At 59.8% G+C, this 20382-nt stretch overlaps 2 protein-coding genes across 3 annotated transcripts; one reads left to right on the forward strand and one right to left on the reverse strand.

The window, feature by feature from the left end:
• Positions 1-10349: 10349 nt before the first annotated feature.
• Positions 10350-14727, forward strand: SYNGR2 (synaptogyrin 2). Its single transcript, XM_074970793.1, has 4 exons — positions 10350-10499; positions 11910-12147; positions 12789-12928; positions 13141-14727. Exons 1-4 carry the CDS (start codon positions 10398-10400, stop codon positions 13336-13338), a joined length of 678 nt encoding a protein of 225 aa, XP_074826894.1. The 5' UTR covers positions 10350-10397; the 3' UTR covers positions 13339-14727.
• A 430-nt stretch (positions 14728-15157) lies between these two features.
• On the reverse strand, positions 15158-19553 carry TK1 (thymidine kinase 1). Of its 2 annotated transcripts, none has more exons than XM_074970792.1 (7): positions 19473-19553; positions 19351-19382; positions 18763-18849; positions 18241-18334; positions 17728-17817; positions 17529-17648; positions 15158-17399 (listed from the first exon to the last, which is right to left on the reverse strand). In XM_074970792.1, the coding sequence occupies exons 1-7, from the start codon at positions 19536-19538 to the stop codon at positions 17214-17216; spliced, it is 675 nt and encodes a 224-aa protein (XP_074826893.1). In that variant the 5' UTR covers positions 19539-19553; the 3' UTR covers positions 15158-17213. The 2 variants fall into 2 exon arrangements, with proteins under 2 accessions (XP_074826893.1, XP_074826892.1); XM_074970791.1 differs by having other exon boundaries at positions 18763-18876.
• Between the last annotated feature and the right edge of the window lie 829 nt (positions 19554-20382).

A 20382-nucleotide genomic window follows, 5' to 3' on the forward strand; every position in this document is an offset into this window, starting at 1 on the left:
GGCTGGGCACAAAACTCACCTTGGCTCTCCCCGCTCTGTGCAACCTGCGTGGGGGGCTCAGTCCCGCTCCAGGAGTGATTTCTGGAGCACCCGGCTCCCGGGGGTGGCTCTCGTGGGGCCCGCCCCTCCTTTGGCCCCACAGCCAGCACAGACACACCCCCAGAGGAGCAGTGCCTGCAGGGACAGAGGCACACTGCAACAAAGCCCTGCCTGCAGGGTCAGGGAAACTCAGGAACCTGCAAGGTTTCTCTCTGGTCTGGTGGTCCCAGGCGGGGCTGGCTGGAGACTCCGGCCCCTGGAGCTCTCCCTGCAGGTGTCTCCTTCCCACCAGCTGGTCTTACTGACCAGAGTCCCTGGGTGTGTCCCATTGGCCCCCTTCCCTGAGGAGCTCGCCTGCTGCCTGTGGGGGCAGGCGCACGCTGGGCTGGAGGCAGCTGAGCCTGCCAGGGTCTGTGTGCACCGATAAGGGCGGGAGGAGGGCAGCCCCTACTCCGCTCTCGGGGCTCAGGCCAGCTCTTTGCTGTTCCCAAATCCACGCACACCTCCAGCCCCACCCTATAGCTTCTTCCTAAGTCACCCCAGGGCTGACTGAGCTCTGTCTGCATGGCTGCCCGTGGCTCGGGGTGGAGCTGGGGCACGCTGGCAGTATGGTGCTACAGCCCCGGGCTGGAGGCATTTCAAGAGCAGGGGCTCAGACCAGCTGTTTCCACAGAGTCCATGTCAGCTGCAAATCCCCCTTCTCAGCTTCACTCACCTGCCCACTGCAGCATCCCTCAGAGGCAGTCCTGGGTGGGGAGCCTGCTGCTCTGCGAGGGGCGAAGCACAGTGAGAACCATCCAGCTGGACAGGAGCCAGCTCACTTTCCTCCCCTCACCTGGAACGCAGAGGATGCTGGGAGTCGTAGTCTTTTGCCTGTGGTGTCCACCTGGGGGGCAGAGTGTGATTTGAGTCTTAGCTCCGCATGCAGCAAAGGACTCGGCAGCTCCCAGGGTGTGTCCCAGGCCTGCCTTGCCCAGCCTCAGGGGGGGCCAGGGCTCAGCAGTCCCAGGGATTTCTCAGACTCGGGCAGGCAAGCTGCAGCGTAGCCATTAAAATGGGGGTCAGGATGGAGGCTGGCCATGGGCCCTGGCTGTCTGGGGGCAGGATTCTCCTGCCTTGGGGCCTCTGGTGCCCCTTGTGTGGTTCCCCTCGAGGGACACTCACTGAAAGTCGGCTCAGCTGGGAAAGCCCTGTCCCAGGATCCCTCTGGATCCCCCCGCGTGCCACAGCCATGGGCGAGCTCAGAGCCCATCCCCTGCGTGCCACAGCCATGGGCGAGCTCAGAGCCCATCCCCCACATACCACAGCCATGGGCGAGCTCAGCGCCCATCCCCTGCGTGCCACAGCCATGGGCGAGCTCAGAGCCCATCCCCCGCGTGCCACAGCCATGGGCAAGCTCAGAGCCCATCCCCCGTGTGCCACGGCCATGGGCGAGCTCAGCGCCCATCCCCCGTGTGCCACGGGCATGGGCGAGCTCAGAGCCTGTCCCCTGCGTGCCATGGCCATGGGCGAGCTCAGAGCCTGTCCCCTGCGTGCCATGGCCATGGGCGAGCTCAGCGCCCATCCCCTGCGTGCCATGGCCATGGGCGAGCTCAGAGCCCATCCCCCACATGCCACAGCCATGGGCGAGCTCAGAGCCCATCCCCTGCGTGCCACAGCCATGGGCGAGCTCAGAGCCCATCACCCGCGTGCCACAGCCATGGGCGAGCTCAGAGCCCATCCCCCGCGTGCCACAGCCATGGGCGAGCTCAGAGCCCATCCCCCGTGTGCCACGGCCATGGGCGAGCTCAGCGCCCATCCCCCGTGTGCCACGGGCATGGGCGAGCTCAGAGCCTGTCCCCTGCGTGCCATGGCCATGGGCGAGCTCAGAGCCTGTCCCCTGCGTGCCATGGCCATGGGCGAGCTCAGCGCCCATCCCCTGCGTGCCATGGCCATGGGCGAGCTCAGAGCCCATCCCCCACATGCCACAGCCATGGGCGAGCTCAGAGCCCATCCCCTGCGTGCCACAGCCATGGGCGAGCTCAGAGCCCATCACCCGCGTGCCACAGCCATGGGCGAGCTCAGAGCCCATCCCCCACGTGCCACGGCCATGGGCGAGCTCAGCGCCCATCCCCCGCGTGCCACGGCCACGGGCGAGCTCAGAGCCCATCCCCCGCGTGTCGCGGCCATGGGCGAGCTCAGAGCCCATCCCCCGTGTGCCGCGGCCATGGGCGAGCTCAGAGCCCGTCCCCCACGTGGGCAGAGGTGTCACCTCCCCCTCCCCCTCCTGGCTCAGGTGACAGGCTCTCAGGTCTCCCATCCCCAGGGCACATTCCCAGGTCAACACTCCCCTCTCCCTGCTCGTCACATTGTCACACAGCCCGTTCCGCCATGGGCATGGGTGAGTTCAGAACCCATCCCAGTCAGCATGAGTGAGCTCAGCGCCCATCCTGTTGCCTGGGGGGGGGCATAGGTGAGTTCAGAGCTTGTTCCCCACGGGCAAGGGAAGCTCAGCACCTCTTCCCCCTGCAAGCCACGGGCAGGGGCGAGCTCAGAGCCTGGCCACCGTGCACTGTGCATGCTCCCTGCTCAGAGCACAGGATTTCCCAGGCACCATGAGAGCCCGTTTCCTGCACATCACTCAGGGTAGCACACTGGGAGCATTCCCAGAAGGTCTCATCTGTTGGGGACTCTGGAGCCAGCTGTTATCCAGGACCACATGCACCAGTTAGTGGGGACAGGCTGCACCCTGCATGTCACACGCAGAAGCTCAGGGACAGAGTCCTCCTGCCCCTTCCAGCTGATGCCACTTGTCCCCCCCACCTCAGCAGACTGCAGAAGCCCCTGGCAGCCCTTGGCTGCAGTTTGGTTTTATGCGTCACCCTGGTATCTTGCCTTGCAGGCAGCAAAGGAAACGGTGGGGGGCCCATAGTTCCTGCCACATGGCCCTGAGGCACTATCAGTAACTCATCAGCCCAGCTGAGGGCTGTTATCACAGCACAAGTAAGTGCAGGACCCTGCACCTGGGCCAGGGCTTGTGGTTTGGGCACTTCCCTCGTCCCTGGAGGAGCCCCAGAGCCAGAGCTGACTGAGAGGGATCAGTGTGGGGGCGTGGGCAGGGCAGGGGAAGGGGCCATCAGGGCACGCGGTGAGTCACTTTCTCTTTCAGAAGGAGAGCAGTGAGCAACCTGCCTAGCGGCCGCAGTGACATATCTGGACAGGCTGGGGAGACTTGAGCTCGTGGCCCCTCCTCAGCCATGGCCGAAAACCCTCCCGCAGGAAACAACTGGGGAGAGGAGCCCGAGGGGCAGGCCTGCTGATTCGGGGGTGGAAGGGGCCCTTGGGGAGGCCCAAGCTGGGGCCCTGATGGGGCCAGGACAGACCACTGCTCCGTAGCCTGCAGGCCTTGTCCATGGAATAACCTCTCCTTCTGTGCCCCCTGGGGGAGCCCTGCTCCACGAAGGGAAGGCAATGCAGCGCACTCCTCCAGGGGCAGGGCTGAGGGGCAGGCCCTCTCCTGGCACCCGAGGGTAGTGAGTGCGCGAGGGAATGGGCCGGGGTCTGGCTTTGTCATGGATTTATGGCTGCATGGCTGGCAAAGGGGTCTACAGCCTGGAGGCACAACGGGTCCTCAGGTGACTTTTCTTCCTCCCCAGGGCTCTGCAGCAATGAGCTGCTCTGGGCTGAGACAAAGGCTGGTCAGCCAGCACAGCTCCACAGGGGAGAGCTCCTCCTCCGAGATCTCCCTGCCGGACATGGTGCGCGTGAGGGAGGAGAAGCCGCTCAGAGCTCTGCCCTGCTCTGTGCAGGAGAAGCGCCTTCTCAGGTCAGGGTCTGACTGCACCAGCAACACATGGGCTGGGCAGCGGGGTTTAGCCTCCTGCTCGTTAAATGAGGCTAATGCTGCACGTCTCATTGTCCGGTCCAACCCTGGGCAAGGGGGGCCCTAGGATGTGAGAGCCCCCCACCTCCGGCCACGGATGGACAAGGGCCTCACCGGCCTTGGACTCATTGGGCATGGGGCAGTGGACAGATGGCTGTGGATAGAAATGCCTCGTGGGCAGATCTTACAGCAGCACCTGTTAAACGCTACAGGAACTGAATTCCATCTCCTTCCAGCAGGCAGCTGAGAGCATCCCAGAAGGGAGACCTGTCCTGCTGGTCCTGGAGGTGAGGCCAGCACAAGTCCTAGCAGCCGTTCTGGGAGGGAGCACAGAACCTGGCAGGGATCTGCCAGCTCTGGAAGTCTCTGGATGAGACTGAGGGTAGGCTGGCCTTCTCCAGCGCACAGCCCACACCTCTGGGGCTGTGCGGGTGGCAGTTCTAGTATGTACCCCATGGGGCCGCACCCCCGTCTCCCATGCGATCAGAGAGTGCTTGGGGCCAGCGTGTGTGTCAGACTGTGGGGTGAGCAGGGGCTAATCCTGCAGTGTATCCCCAAGACCGCACCCAGCTCTTGGAGAGCTCACAAACCCAAGACAGACCCCATCTCTGCTGAGAATCTCTGCCCTGCTGCTCCTGAGCACAGCCAGCCCCAGCTCCAGCACCAGCACGAGGAAGGGAACCAAAGCACAGCTGAGCCTGTGGCCACTAGCCTCCTCGATGCCAGGGGCTGGGGGGAGTCAGGGCAGTAGGGAGCGGGTCTCCGCTGGGATAGCTGCAGAAATCCCTTCCTGGCCAAGGCAGAAATCTGCATTTGTCAAGTTGCTACCCAGGCCCCAGACCTTACCTCCTGCTGGGTGTGACACCACAGTGGCTAGGTCAATTGCAAGGACACATGGCCAGTGAGAAGGGGCTGCGAGCACAGAGGTGAAATTCTGCCTTGCTCGCCCGCAGAGCCCTGAGCAGCTGCCAGGTGTGCCCAGGGAGGTGGCATTGGGCCCAGCCCAGCTGGCAGGGCTGTATTCTGTTCTACAGCGCTGGAGCTCTTTGGTGAGAGGCTAGGGGGGTGGGGGGATTGGGAGCCCCATAGGAACAAGCTGTGCTGTTCTTTAGGGAGGCGAAGCAGATGGGTTTGGCACAGTCCCCCAAGGCCCCAGTGCACAGCACTCCCCTTCTCTCAGTGGGTGTCCTTGGCTAGTCCCTGGCCCTCTCTGCCAGGGGTGTGAATGAATGAGTGTCTGGGCTGGGCCTTCTGGGGGTCTAAGCTTCAGTACAGTCCTCAGCACCCTCCTTGGCTAGTCTAATCCTGGAGGGGGGCAGGGGAGCCTCGTGCAGTGCTGCCCATAACCTGAACTAGAGCATCTGAACCAGCCACAGGGCTGCCAGGCAGCCTCTCCAGGACATCTTCACGGGGAAAGTGAGTCCATGACCAAGGGGAACAGCTTCAGGGCAGGACAGCATAATGATGGGGAGGGGAGAGCCCGGGGAGGGGAGAGCGCCACTCCAACCCTCTGGGGGTGCCAGTGATATTTCCCTGCCTTTGCTGAACCAGCAACAGAAGCAAGGCCAGGTGTCGGGAGTGTGCAGCAGGGTCTGTTAGCAGCAGCAAGCGGTGATCCACCTAGTTGCACAGACAGCCTTCAGGTGTTTCCTCTAGGCCTTAAATAGCATGCCTGGGCCAATCAAGGCACGCGCTAGGCTCTGTCAGCCATGGCCTCCGTGGGCTGGACATCCGGTGGTGCTCGGCCCGTGCTCGCTGCTCTGCTGGGGGTGGCGTGGATGCAGCAGTCGCTCAGGGACCAGCAGACCAGGCTCTCGCCCTGCCTGGGCTGGTGACCCCTCTGGGGATGTGTAAGCTCCTGTTGTCCCTCAGCTCTGGAAGCTGGCGTGCTTTCAGTTGGCCAGAAAGGAAAATGCTATTGACTCTCAAGTGTGCCCTGCGCCCAGCCCTCCTACCAGTGTGGTCTGTGGGGCTGGTGTGACTGTCTCTGTCTCTCCTGCAGCCTCATCCGCCCTGTACGTTTCCCAGACTCGAGCAAACTGACGGGCCATGGAGTGGCTCAAGCAGCAGCAGGTGCTGGTGAGTGAGGCTTGGGGCAGCAGGCGCTGGGGGGAGGCCATGGGGCCCCCTGGTTGTCAGTGTTAAGTTAACTTGGCCACTGTCTGCTCTCTGCTCTGTCTAGCAAGTCAAGGAGAAATGGTGTCTAGTGTGGGAGCTGGCCAAGCTGCTGCAGGAGCTTCGTGACCTCGCGTGGAGGGGCATGAGGTGGAGCCAGGTCATTGTCCTGTCTGCTGCTGAAACCTCCTCCTTGGGGGGGCCAAGCTAGAGCCCTTCCCACCCCAGGGAATGCGAGGAACTGCCCGAGGGCACACACGGGGGATGAGGTGACAGGGACCGGGCTTTGGCTGGTGTCACATGGAAAGCAGAGAACTCCGGCCTGCCAACCCTATCAGACTCCTCTGCTGCCATTGGCTCCTCTCCCTAATTCCAGATGACACCGGCCAATGGCGACGGAGGAAGTGACCCTCCAGCCCAATGGGCCGATTCCTGTCCCCGAACGTATGTGCACACGTGGGACTGTATCGGTGCACATGCAAGCGTGTGTGAGCGAGAGCGTGTGCAGGCATGTGTGTGAGCGTACGGGGGGTATGTGCGTGTGAGGGGGGAGGAGAGTGAGCGTAGAGCGATGCATCTAGATAATACTTAGCCCTGCCGTGGACGCAGGGGACAGGACTAGATGACCTCTTGAGGTCCCTTCCAATCCTATGATTCTATGAGCTGTTTGCCTCTGTTCTCGACTGGCTGGGATGTCACAGCAGCTCCTGATCTCACCAATCCGTAGTGGGCTGGAGTAAGGGGAGGGTGTCAGTCTGTTAATTCCTCCCGACTGGCGAAGGGAAACCACTCCTTTAGCTCCAGAGCAGGAGCCCCTGTGTTTGGTGGCTGATGGTTGACGGAGCTGGACAGGGGTGGCTGGGAAGGAACGCCACCAAAATCAGAAATGAAAGGACGCCGGGTCCCATCGCATCCCCTTCTGGCCGGTCTGAGGAGGGCATGTGACCTAGGAGCGGCTCACCTGGATGGGACTTCTTAGGAGTTTAACAATTAAGAGCATCAGGGGCCAGTTCTCTGCCACAGTGTGTCACTGGCGACACAAACCCAGGCATGTTAGCCATGCATCGGTGTCATAAAGGGCCTGATGCAATCACTCTGCTGGTGTGGAGATTCTCTTATTCCAGCGGGCAGGGATCTCTGTTAAACAGAGAGCCCCTCACCTAGCCAGTGCTCGGCGGGCCCCGGCAGGGGCAGCTGTGGGAGTGCGGGGTGCTGTAGATGTTCCTACTCGGCCCATGCTCTCAGCCCTGGAGACGGAGGCCTCTCTTTATCTCCAGAATGGGGATGGCCTGGGCAGCAGGATGGCTTCCCTGCACGGTGCCCCGCCCCCATCCCTGCCATGGCGGGAGCAGCTGAGGGCTGAGAGGACAGCTGAGAGGGCTGAGAGGTGGTGAAACACTGGAATGCGTTACCTAGGGAGGTGGTGGAATCCCCTTCCTGAGAAGTTTTTAAGGTCAGGCTTGACAAAACCCTGGCTGGGATGATTTAGTTGGGATTGGTCCTGCTCTGGGCAGGGGGTTGGACTAGATGGCCTCCAGAGGTCCCTTCCAGCTCTGTTATTCTATGATTCTATGACAGTTCCACTTCTGCAGCCATCCAGCCCGGCCTGCTGCTGAGGCTGCCAACAAAGGGGCCAGGTGTGATGGGCTTGAGATGAGGCGTGTAGGAACCAGACAGAGCCCCCCGCCCCTTCCTGATAGGACAACGATCAGCTGCCAGATGGGGAGCAACTTCTGGTCGCTGCTGGCCTAGTCCAGATGAGAACTAGAGAGGAAAGGCTCAGACTCGACTCCCAAACCTGGGCTGAATGGGAGCTGGCAGCTGAGAGGTCAAAGGCTCTGAAGTGGGGCCAACCAGTCCATGAGTTTAGGGCCAATTTGAATCCATATTATCACCTGGGCTATATTCCCTTGGCTCCCTGGAGGTCCGAGTGTCAGGAGATAGAATCTACCTTCCTCTCCCAGCAGAGACAGCACAGGACACTGAGGAGACAGCCAGCACACAGACAAAGGCTGTGGAGAGAACACGGACAGAGGGAGTGGAATGCCAGAAACTCACGTCTCCTTCCCTGGGACAGCTGCCTGGATGGATTGTTCTGAGCAGGGTGTCACGGAGTCCCCGGGCGATGCTCTGGAACTGCTCCCCATGAAGCCAGGCAGGACTCTGGGGAAGTCTCCTTTCTGGGAGCAGCCTGTCTTCAGGACACACAGCTCACCCGGCTTCCACCTTCCTGGGTCTGACCTTGGAGCATTCAGCATCCTCTGCCCCTCCGTGCGCTTCCCCCAGCGAGTCCGCCCAGGCGGGGTCCTGGGGAAGCCAGAGGGTCCTGCCCCCCAACTCCGCAGTCAGACGTGACTCTCAGCCAGCCAGTAAGACAGAGGTTTATTAGATGACAGGAACATGGTCTAAAGGAGAGCTTGTAGGTGCAGAGAACAGGACCCCTCAGCCGGGTCCATTTTGGGGGGCAGTGAGCCAGACAACCCCGTCTGCACTTCACTCCATGTCCCCAGCCAGCCCCAAACTGAAACTCCCTCCAGCCCCTCCTCCTCTGGGCTTTGTCCCTTTCCCGGGCCAGGAGGTCACCTGATCCCTTTGTTCTCCAACCCTTTAGCTCTCACCTTGCAGGGGGGAAGGGCCCAGGCCATCAGTTGCCAGGAAACAGGGTGTCGGCCATTCTCTGTGTCCAGACCCCTGCACACATCTGTCCTCCAGGGCTCTGCAATGATCATACACCCTTACCCCACCCCCTAGATACTTAAGAACTGCCTAGGGGAAACTGAGGCACCCCCACACTATTCAGAGGAAACATTAAGAACAGTCCCACTTTGTCACACAGGGATAAGATAAGAACATACTAATGTTCTTCAGAGGGAGTGAACAGAACGGCAATTGTCCAGTGGTCCATCGCCTGTTGTCCAGTCCAAGCTTCTGGCAGGCAGAGGTTTAGGGACATCCAAAGCAGGGGTTGCATTCCCAACCATCTTGGCTAATAGCCATTGATGGACCTAGCTCCCAGGAATTTAACTAATTATTTCTTTAACCCAGTTACACTTTTGGCCTTCACAGCATCCTCTGGCAACAGGTTCCCCAGGTTGCCCGTGCCGTGTATGGAGTACTTCCTTTTTTTTTGTATAAAACCTGCTGCCTATTCATTGTAGTGGGTGACGCCTGGCTCTTGTGTTCTGTGCAGGGATAAATAACACCTCTTTACTCACTTTCTCCCCACCAGTCACGACTGTACAGACTCGATCGTCTCCCCCCCGTCGTCTTTTCTAAACTGAACAGTCTCCGTCTTTTTACTCCTGCCTCACATGGAAGCTGCTCCATCCCCTTTTCCAATTCGAACGTATCTGTTTTGAGCTGGAGTGACCAGAGCTGTGCACAGTATGCAAGATGTGAGCGTACCAGAGATTTATAGCGTGGGATTAGGATGTTTTCAGTTATATTCGCTATCCCTCTCCTAAGGGTTCCTAACGCTGTTCACTTTTCTGACGGCCGCTGCCCATTGAGCAGCTGTTTGCAGAGAATACCCACGATGACTCCAAGATCGATTTCTTACGGGGTAACAGCTAATATAGACCCCAGCATTTTGTCTGCACAGTGGGGATGATGTTTTCCAATGCTCATTACTTTGCATTTATCAACATTGAATTTCATCTGCCATGTTGTTACCCAGGCACCCACTTATGTGAGAGCCCTTGGTCATCTTCCCAGTCAGCTTTGGTCTGAACTGTTTTGTGTAATTTTGTATCATCGCCAAACTTTGCCACCTCACTGTTTACCCATTTTCTAGATTATTTATGAATAAATTAACAACACTGGTGCCAATACAGATCCTTGGGAGACCCCACTATTCACCTCTCTCCCCTGTAAAAACTGCCCATTTATTCCTATCCCCACCCCACCCAAGAAGCCTGGCAGCTGGGTGAGGCACGATGCCCTGTCCAAGGGCCGGGTCGACTCTGCCCCGGCTCGTCCTGTTCACGGATGTGTGGATGAGGGTCTCCGCGCAGGGGCCTGCCGAGGGCTCCGGGCAAGGCGCAGGCCGGCCACGCGTCCTGCGGGAGGGGAACATCAGCTGGCCAGGGCCGGGGCTGGCTGCAGCAGGGACTGAAACTGCCCCCGGAGCCCCGGGCGGCCCTTTCCCCCGCGGCCGCTCCGGGGCTCCGGGCCGCGGCCCTGCCGGAGCCCTGAGGCCGGATGGGAGGCGCTTGGCCCCCCGGCCCCGGCCCTTTCCCCCGGGGCACCTGCAGGCCACGGGAGAGGAGCCGGGCGCGCCCCGCCCAGGGCCGCAGCCGGGCCGGGCCCCTCCTCGGGGCGGGGCCGGGGACGGGGACGCGGCGGCTCAAGCCGGGCGGGGCGAGGCCAGGCCGGCGGCAGCATGGAGAGCGGCGGCGCCTACGGAGCGGCCAAGGCCGGCGGCACCTTCGACCTGCAGCGCTTCCTGCAGCGGCCGCAGGTCCTGGTCCGGCTGCTGAGCGCGGTGAGCGGCGCCGGGGCCCCGAGCCTGCCGCGTGCGGAGCGGGCCGGGGCTGGGGCCGGGCTGGGCCGGGGGCCGGACAGGGGAAGGGGCTGGGCCTGGGGTCGGAAGGGGGCCGGACAGGGGCTGGGCCGGGGGCAGGGGGCCGGAGGTTGGAAGGGGGCCCGGGGCAGGGGGCCGGGCTGGGCCGGGGGTTGGACGGGGGCCGGGGGCCCGGGGCAGGGGGGTTGGACGGGGGAAGGGGGCCCGGGGCAGGGGGCCGGGCTGGGCAGGGGGGTTGGACGGGGGCAGGGGGGTTGGACGGGGGAAGGGGGCCTGGGGCAGGGGGCCGGGCTGGGCCGGGGGTTGGACGGGGGAAGGGGGCAGGGGGTTGGACGGGGGCAGGGGGGTTGGACGGGGGAAGGGGGCCTGGGGCGGGGGGCCGGCGGTTGGACGGGGGAAGGGGCCCGTCCGCGTCCCCCAGCTGCCCGCCGGGCCCCGTTGGGAGAGGCCGGGCGCGGAAAGTGGCGGGACCTCCCGGTGCTGCGTGTCCGGCCGCGCCGGGGGAAGGGGGCCGGGGCCGCCGCCCTGCTCGGGGCGAGACCTGGGGCCCGGCCCCTGCTGGGCGGGCGGCGCCTTGGGGCCTCCAGGTGCGTGGCACAGGCCGCGGAGGAGCCGCCCACGCCTGCCCTCTCCGGGTGGCACCGCTGCCGTGCATGGGGCCGGCCCGGGAGGAGGGGCCCGCGGGCGCCATGACTCTCGGTTTGCGGGGGGGGGGTCAGCGGATCGCTTTGGCTCGCCGGCCTCGGGGGCCCTCGGCAGCTGCAGTCGCTGCTGACAAGCATGTGAGGGAGCGAGGTGTTTGCTGCGTGCTCTGCCCCCTCCCAGTTCTGTGGGTGGGTCCCCCAGAGACTGGGGGGGAGCGCTCCCCCAATTCAGCTGTTGCATTACCCCCCTGTGGTGAGGCAGTTCCTGCACACCCCTAGGCTTGTGCCCTATTTGTTCTGGCTGCAGTGGGGCACAAGCCAGCCCAGGCATCTTGCAGCCCAACCCCCTTACTGAGGGGTTCGGTACCCTGCTCCAATCACTTCCATGTCAACAGGTAAATCGTGAGGTGAGGCCTGGAACCGCCCTGCCCCTAGTTACGGTTCCCTCAGGTAAGGAGCATGTGCCAACCCCTGCATGTTTGTGCTGCCCCATTTCAGCACACTGGGGATGCCTGCTCTTGTCTGCTGCCTGTGCATCCCCTCCCCCAAGAGGGGGGTAGGTGGATGGATAGCCATTGTGGTAAAAGGGCAATAGCTGCATTGAATGAACTCTCTCCTGCTTTGGAAGGGTGCAGCTGGTGGTTCAGGGTCCCCCCTCGCCCCGGCTTCCCACCTGCCCTGTGGTTCCTGAACACTGCTCAAGCTGATGCCAGTGCTCCCTCCCCAGGTGTTCTCCCTCATCGTGTTCTCCTGCATCATCGGTGAGGGGTACACCAACACGCATGAGACTGATCAGCTCCACTGCATCTTCCACCGGAATGAGGATGCCTGCCGCTACGGCATCGGCATTGGTGTCCTCGGCTTCCTGGCCTGTGTCGCCTTCTTCACGATCGATATCTACTTTCCCCAGATCAGCAACGCCACTGACCGCAAGTACTTGGTCATGGCAGACTTGGGCTTTTCAGGTAACAGCAGCCATGGGGGTGGGCCTGGCTGTTGCTGGCTGATTCTAAGGCCCCCCAAGAAGGGACCATTACAATCCCCTAGTCTGACCTTGGGTATAACACAGACCAGAGAACTGCCCCAGACTAATGCCTAAAGCAGAGCAGTTAGAAACGCATCCAGTGTTAGGGCCTTCTCTAATGATCAGACAATGGCTGCCCTTGTCCAGCTCCTTGGATGGTTGTTTCTTTCAGTGGCCTACCCTGTGCCTGACTAGAGGGGGGTGCTTTGATCTCCTGGCACCGTGCCCACCATGCACTGCTGAACTTGGGCACTGCTCCTGACTTGCAGACATGCACCCAGCTGGGTGACCCTTTCCGGGCAGCTTGCCAAAGCATAGGGCTTATGGGGCTTTGCACCGAGCCCCCAGGGGCATCAAGCAGCAGTGCTGGGAGGCAGGGCAGTCAGTCAGTGGCCCTGGCACAAAGAAAGTGGAGGCCCTTAGCCAAGAGGTCTGCTGAACAGGCTTTGTTTGGTCCAGCCCTCCCCGCCAGCAGTTGGGTGACATGAAGTTGTCAGTGTGGGTCAGGGGATGGGATTGCACCCCAGCAAGGCAGCCGGACCCACTCATTGCTCTCTCTCTCTCTGCCCCTCCCCCCCACAGCACTCTGGACTTTCCTGTGGTTCATTGGCTTTTGCTTCTTGACCAACCAGTGGGCTATGACGTTGCCGATCGATGTGCATGTGGGGGCTGACTCGGCCCGAGCTGCTATTACCTTCAGCTTCTTCTCCATCTTCTCCTGGGTGAGTGGCGCTTTCCCAGCCAGCAGATCTCTTCAGGGCTTACCTCTCTTGGGGTGGGGGCTTTGAGAGAATCGGGGGCCTGAGCCACATCAGTCTGGAATGGGCAGCATCACTGTGGCCTTCTGCTGCCCCTGCATCCCAGTGTCTGGACCTGCCCTTGTGGCCCTCCTGAGGGGCCTGGCTTTGCTGACTGCTGCTCTCTCTCTTTCTAGGGGTTCCTGATCACCTTTGCTCTCCAGAGGTACAGAATGGGAGTGGAGGACCTTACTAACAGCTACGTTGATCCCACCCCTGACCCTTCGACCCCCTACTCAATTTACCCCAATGTCACTCACGACAACTACCAGCAGCCGCCCTTCACCCAGACCGGAGAGACCTCGGAGGGCTACCAGCCCCCACCTGCGTACTGAGCCCTGTGCCACTGGCTACCACCAAAGTGGCTAGCAGGGATAGCTACACAAGTGCAATTCTTCTGTGCGGCAGGGGCTGTATCTTGACTAGGGGTGGGGGTTGGGGTGTGGTGGCTGCTTAGTGTGTGAAGGGCACCAGGGCTTTGGAGTTAGGAGCTCCCTGGTTCCTGGCAGAGCCCAAGGACTGAATGCGGCGGGAGGCTGTACATGTGACTTGCTCCCTCCCCACTTAGAGCTGATTGCTGGCTCTGCCTTCCTGGAAATCAAGCCCTCTCTGACTGGGGGTGGGGCTTCCCTCTTGTTCATTGGGGTGACTGCTGAGCACAAACCTGCTGCATCCATGCAGCAGGGACCCCTTCCTCTTCAGGAGGGGATTTTTGTCCCTAAGGCTTGACCCTGGCCCCTCCCCAGCTGTGACAACAGAGTGTGGGCAGTTAGGTTCTTTCCTTCATAACAGCAAGGAATAACTGTTTCCTCTTTTGTGTTCAAGACAGTGTGGTGAATTTTAAACACCCCCAAACCTTGCCTGTGGCTACATCAGTGTAACTTCAGCTCTAGACCTGGTGCCTTTACTAACCCTGCTGGCTCAGATTCCCCAAAGTGCCATCTCACTTTCGTATCAGGTATCTTTGTCCTCAGCTGCCACTGTGCTCAGCAGAGCAGGGGGGTTCAGCGCCTGGGCCAGCAGTTCTGCTTCTGTGCTGGGTAATGGGGTGTGGAAGGGGTTCCTGTGCTGCCTTCCATTTCTGCTGCTGGGTGAGCTTGATGCCAAAGTGCAGGACTAAACTTTTTGTAAACTGATTTCTACATAAAGCTTTTGAGTTTCACTACTAAGTTAGGGGCTGTGCCTTGCCTTTCCCCTGAGGAATCTAAAGGGGGGTCTGATCTTTGGGTACCACATGCAGTGATGAGATGGCCCAGATCAGGAGCCACAGTAATGCTGTTGGTCAGCTCTCTAACTGCTGCTGAAACAGCCTCCTAGACTGACTTGGCTGTGGGGCCTGAGCAGCACTGATCCATGCCCCCAGCACAGCACCTTCCTGCTCACCCCAGGCTGGTTGGGTAGATCTGGACTCTGGGAGAAGCTGTGCTGTGTGCAGAGCACAGCCTAGTGCTGTCTGCTCACCCCCACCCGGCAGCTAGCTCTCCCAGGGGGCCAGGCTTCAGACTTCTGCCTCTGAAGCAGCTGTTCTTCCTTGTGTACACACCCTGTCTTGCTTTTGCTGGTGTGTAATAGTCTCAGGTTGCTGCTTCCCAAGTGCACCTGTTCTGGGATGCTGTTTCTGACAGTCACAGAGGGTAGATGAGTTGCAGCAACAGCTGCCAGTGCACAACTGAATGGTTTAAATGCTCATTTATCACTGGTGGAAGATGGAATAAAGTCTTTTTCACTTATAGCTGCTGTCTTTCTGGGGCTGGGGAGCCCTAAAGGGGGGAGGGGTAATGTGGGCTTTCCCTCTGCCCTTCTGCTGGGGAGAGGCCTCAGCTCACCCTTTGCCTGTCCAGGATGTTTCTGCCTAAGAAGGGTGTGGACTTCCTCTCCCCCAGGGTAGGCTAGAAAATGCAGCTCTTCCCTCCTATCACTCTGTCTAGAGCAAGTCACAGTCCAGAAGAGCCAAGAAATGCATAATCATTGCACATGTCTATTTTTGCACAGCTCAAGTCCCGCCCCCTGCTCCTGCAGGGGTAGTGGAGCCTTTATGCACACAGGCAGTTCCTATAAAGAAGCCACATGACAGAGCTTCCAGCACATGCCCTCTGTCAGCAGAGGACCAGTACAGCTGCCCCTAGAAGCCTGGGAAGAGGCTTCAGCAAGAGCCCTGTGAATGTTTGTGGCATTAATACACATTACACAGTTTCATTTATTTAATTTAAAACTCACCCCTGCACTGACAGACCCACTGAAACATTAGGCAGCTGCCCACACCAAGGGATGAGCCCCCCCACCAAGGCTAATGGTGCGGCCTTAACATGAAACCTCCCCCTTTTAGTAAGCAGCTCTGAAGAATTCCTGCTTGGTTCTAGACACAGCACGTAGAGCCTCCCCCACCAAGGAGCAATAGAAGTATTTACAATCAGCAGCAGCCATACTACACCTGGCAGGTGAGCCGAGTAAAGAGCCTGGAAGCAGCCTGACCATCTTGGGGTTAGGGTAAATGCAGCTACTCTAACAAGTGAGGGTAAAAGGGGCTGAGGAGAACTTCCTGGTGCCAGGCCAGAGGTTAACAGAGGGCCTTGTGTCACAAAACAGCAAGTCTGGGCTGCAGGAAAGGCAGGTTAGAGCAGCTGGCTCATTCTCCAAGGAAGGGAAGGGCTGCGAGGGCCTAGCAATTATCAAAATGCTTCAGCCAACAAGCTGTAATGGTAGTGAGGAAGCAGCTGGGCATGACCCCAAGCCCTCTAGAGAAAGGGGAAGAAAAGATTTGCTAAGGACACAGGAAGAAACTTATGTCAAGCAGCAGGGCACTGCGGTTCCAAAGTGGAGACAGACTGTTACCTTATAGAAACCCTCACTTAAACATCTGGTTCTTGGGACAGCGCAGACCCATCCCTCTGGGAGATTAGAAATAGTGCTCAGCAGAAGTAGGTTTCAGATTTACTACACAATAAGGGGTGGGGCACTCACCAGCAACACTTCAAAACCCCTGCCTGCACTAATCATTAGTCCATCTACTAGAGAGACTGAGCGCATCTTTTTGATCAGGACACAAGGCATTTAGACCAAATGTCTGCAAACCCTTCTTGGGCAAGTAAGCAGCTGTGCACAGTGGTATTAGCAGAACTAGGCTCCACTGAAGCAGAGGGTGCCCTTTAACATCAGCCCCATCTCCACCTCACCTCAGAAGAGCATTATTTTCAGTTAGTCTGTGTTAAGAGCTTAGTCACCCTCCAGCCTCGGTGTCCATTCTCCACCTTAATGAGGGTGGACACAGGGAGGAGCAAAGCCTCACTCCTTGAGTTAGTACAGCTGAACCTAAAAACCAAACCCTAAAAATTAACACATCAAGGCCACCTCCACTGCTGGGAACAGGAGAGGAAGAGAACAGTCATTCCAAGGGTTTTTAAACAGCCCTGATTTAGAGCAACTCAGTGTAGTCTTTTAACAAGTATAATTGGAGAAACCATCTTGAATTGGACAGACACTGAAGTGCAGTGGGGGAGGGGAGAACTAATTACAGCTGCCTGCCAGAGAGGGGGTGGAGGCAGCCACACATAAGCATTGTTAGAGGGGAAATTGATGTAAGAGGGGAGATAATGGCTGGGGTGTAGTGATAGCAGGAGAAGACACTAGTAGGGATGGGAGGTCTGAGGTCATTTACCTTAGAATGGAGTAAGAGGTAATATAATGAAGGGGCTAAAGCAATGGAGGTCTTCCTGTCCCAGTGTCACCTAGGGACAGGGCATCCCCAGGCAGCAAGTCAGACCCATGAGCTAGTTAGGAACAGGCAAAGTCCTTAAGAACACAAGCAAAAGCCAGCAACAGTGTCAGGGAGGGAGGTCAAACGTGCTAAAGAGGGGTTCCCATGAGCTGGGAGGATAGTCATTACTCAGAAGCCTGGACAAATGGTGTATTGGATGTCCCACACTGAGGGACAAGGGCCTGTTGCAGTGTGACTGTCTCAGTAAGTGCCTCCAATTTCTTGCTCACATTCCATGGCAGAGGACTTTCCCAGTGGCTGCTTGCCCAACTCCTGTTTGTCATTGTTTTCCCCTTTTGTCCCTTCTACGTGGGCCTGGTTCTTTGTAGCTCAGCACACACAAGCAGCAGTTAGGTTTGGCAGGTAGCATTGGGAGGCCATGACACAGCTCCGGGCTGAGCAGAGGGGAAAGAGCTTTAAAGAAGCCCCAAAGTTGTAGTCTCTAGCCTCCCCTGCTCAGTTTGCTGGGCTCCACTGCATCTGTCGGGAAGCCAGGACCTTTCGGGAGCCTATGACATCCGCCTGTTTGGCCCCCACAGGCAGGTTCTCCTTGTTTTCTGGCCCAGCCTGCTGAGGTCGCTTCCTGAAGTAGCAGACACGGCAGACGGAGTGATACTTGTCTGACCCTCCAATGACTTCAACCTGGCAGGAGAGTGTAGGTTAGAAAGGGATGCTCTTTCCTCCTGTATAAGCACACCATGGGCAGGTCATTTCACCTCACAGGTGCCTTCAAGGCCCTGTTCGAGTGGTCTTTGTTCCCTAGAATCTTACCTCCCTCTCAGCTCCCAGCCTCTTCGTGTATGAAGCCTCCCGGTAACACTCCATGCACACAGCATTCAGCTTCACTACACTCTCTGCCAAGGGAACCAGGTTCAGGATGCTCCCAAATGCCTGCAGCAAAAAGACAGGCTATTTGGTACAGGGATAAGAACTCAGAAGGATCCAGTTACCCACTGCTGAAAGAAATTACCTTCCTCTGGAAGGTCCCATCAAGGGCAGCAACTATGACGGTCTTCCCTGCATTGGCCATTGCCTCACAGAACTCCACAATGTCTGGGAACTAGACAGGGCATAAAGAGGACAGCTTCAGCAAGGAGTGCGCAGAGGAAGGAGTACGAGCAGCTTCAAGTGCTGCAGATAACCTTGAATTCAGAAGTGTCCCCACAATGGCAGGGCAGGGCACCAGCTAGGAAGCTACAGCAACATTACCTGAGCAAAGGGGGCAAGGAGAGTCCTCACAGTTCAGACTAAACATGGTAGGTTTAGCTGCCTACCATACTGTATCAAGGCTATGAGGAGGGATGGCACCAGACCACACAAATGTGGCTGGACAAGAACTCTGCACAAGACCATTTTGCCAATTAACATGGCAGGTGTAAGATTTTTCTCTGCACTTCCCATCCTACATAGCATGGGGTCCCTTCAAGGCAAATTTGCTGGTTATTGGACAGGAGACAACAGCAGACAAGCACTGAGAACTTACAAACTGGCCTTCATCAATACCAATCACAGCTGAACCAAGCGCCTCCTGGTGCACATCTTTGAGATAACAGGCCGAAAGAGCCTCCATGGTATTCCTGCAAGGAAGAATCAGCACATGGGTGAGTGATTGGTCAAACATATAGGAGGGAGCTATTAAAAACAAGGACTCAAGCACAGAGAACAGCTGTTTTGAGACAGATCATCATTCCTGGGCTAAAAGCTGTGCCACTTATACATGGTGCAGTTGCCAACCAGCCAGCTGTAAAAAACCACCCCCCATAGCCCAGCCAGACAACAGCCAGCTGAAAGCAGCATTCTAGCCAGGGGCATGGGGCTGCAGAGTCATGCCTAGACACACCACTGAAGGCAAAGCCAATGGACTGTACAGAACAATGGAGACAACTTCGAGCTTGTACACTGAGTTCTCTATCGTTTCCCTTATTGGAAGCAAACAAAGTCAAGCAGCAGCAGTCAGATGATGATCCTCCCTGCAAATGGGGTGATATCCATGACAGCAGCTCACCTGTCATGCGTGGAGACCCCATTCGTGCAGTAACGAGTGTCCTTGGCGTACTTTATCACAAGGCATTTGTACTGTGCAATCTGGAATCTGCGGACCCGGCGCATGAGTTCCGTGCTACAAGATCGTCACAATTAACCGCAGCATGCAGAGGGGCTAGCACGTGTGTGGGAACGGACACTATCCCCAGGATCGTCCCACAGTCCATTAGTGGCAGCGCAAGACAGCGACGTCTCGCCCCCCAAACCCACACTGGGAGCCAAGGAGGCAACCCTGGCCTCCCCAGGAGGAGCCCTTAGGCCCCGATGCCGTCAGCCGGTCTGGGTAACAGCAGCGCAGCGCCTCAGCCCAGTAAGGGGCCTGGTCCGCTAGTCACTGCCCCCCCCCAGGGCCGGGCTCCCCCCCCCAGGGCCCAGAGCAGCTCCCCCCCCAGGGCCGGGCTGCGCCCCGAGGGAGCGGGGCTGGGGCAGCAGGCAGGGCCCAGAGCAGCTCCCCCGCCCGACGGGGACGGCTCCGGGCGCATGGGGCCCCCGGAGTGAGGGGACCCCCCGACCCCCCCAAAACCCGGCGGGCGCCCCACGGCCCCGGTACCTTTTCCCGGAGAACATGGGCCCGAAAATCACCTGCAGAGACAGGAAACACGGGGTGAGACCCAGCCGGCCCGCCGCGCGCCCCCGCCCGCGCCCCCGCCGCGCGCGCCCCCGCGCCCCCACCTGGATCTGGCCGCGCGCCTTGGCGGGCGAGCCGGGCTGCACCCCGGGCACGTTGAGGCAGCTCATCCCGCCGGCCCCCTGCGAATGACCCGGCGCGCGCGCGCTCCGCTCCTTTAAACGCCGCCCGCACTGACCAATCAGGAGAGGCCCCGCCCCTCCCGCTCCCCTCGACGGCCAATGACGGTCAGGGCGGGAAATTTCACCCAAGCACCCAGATGCGGAGGTGGGTTACAGGAAGAGCTTGTCCCGGTGCATGATGGGAAAGAGATTGGTACCCCCCCCCACTACCCCCTCCCAGGATCCCAGCTCCAGACCCCCCCAGAATCCCCCCGGCTCCCCCTAGGATCCCAGCCCCGGAGCCCCCCAGAATCCCCCCAGGATTCCAGCCCGGGACCCCCCAGAATCCCCCCGGTTCCCCCCAGGATCCCAGCCCCGGACCCCCCAGAATCCCCCCGGCTCCCTCTAGGATCCCAGCCCCGGACCCCCCAGAATCCCCCCAGGATTCCAGCCCGGGACCCCCCAGGATCCCCCCTGTTCCCCCCAGGATCCCAGCCCGGGACCCCCCCAGGATCCCCCCAGGATCCCAGCCCCGGAGCCCCCCAGAATCCCCCCAGGATTCCAGCCCGGGACCCCCCAGGATCCCCCCTGTTCCCCCCAGGATCCCAGCCCCGGAGCCCCCCAGAATCCCCCCAGGATTCCAGCCCGGGACCCCCCAGGGTCCCCCCTGTTCCCCCCAGGATCCCAGCCCCGGAGCCCCCCAGAATCCCCCTGTTCCCCACAGGATCCCAGCCCCGGATCCCCCCCAGAATCCCCCGGTTCCCCCCAGGATCCCAGCCCCGGAGCCCGCCAGAATCCCCCCAGGACTCCAGCCCGGGACCCCCCAGGATCCCCCCGGTTCCCCCCAGGGTCC

This window comes from Natator depressus, chromosome 14 (genome assembly GCF_965152275.1).
Source record: "Natator depressus isolate rNatDep1 chromosome 14, rNatDep2.hap1, whole genome shotgun sequence".
NCBI lineage: Eukaryota > Metazoa > Chordata > Testudines > Cheloniidae > Natator > Natator depressus.

What these genes read in the sequence shown, in the direction of transcription:
- TK1 (XM_074970791.1), bottom strand. Translation starts at nt 19,538, where the DNA reads ATGAGCTGCCTCAACGTGCCCGGGGTGCAGCCCGGCTCGCCCGCCAAG. An exon ending in CCCATGTTCTCCGGGAAAAG is followed by an intron (nt 18,877 to 19,350) that starts GTACCGGGGCCG and finishes ACGATCTTGTAG; the next exon opens with CACGGAACTCATGCGCCGGG. An exon ending in GTATTGATGAAGGCCAGTTT is followed by an intron (nt 17,818 to 18,240) that starts GTAAGTTCTCAG and finishes TGCCCTGTCTAG; the next exon opens with TTCCCAGACATTGTGGAGTT.
- SYNGR2 (XM_074970793.1), top strand. Translation starts at nt 10,398, where the DNA reads ATGGAGAGCGGCGGCGCCTACGGAGCGGCCAAGGCCGGCGGCACCTTC. An exon ending in TGGTCCGGCTGCTGAGCGCG is followed by an intron (nt 10,500 to 11,909) that starts GTGAGCGGCGCC and finishes CTCCCTCCCCAG; the next exon opens with GTGTTCTCCCTCATCGTGTT. An exon ending in GGCAGACTTGGGCTTTTCAG is followed by an intron (nt 12,148 to 12,788) that starts GTAACAGCAGCC and finishes TCCCCCCCACAG; the next exon opens with CACTCTGGACTTTCCTGTGG.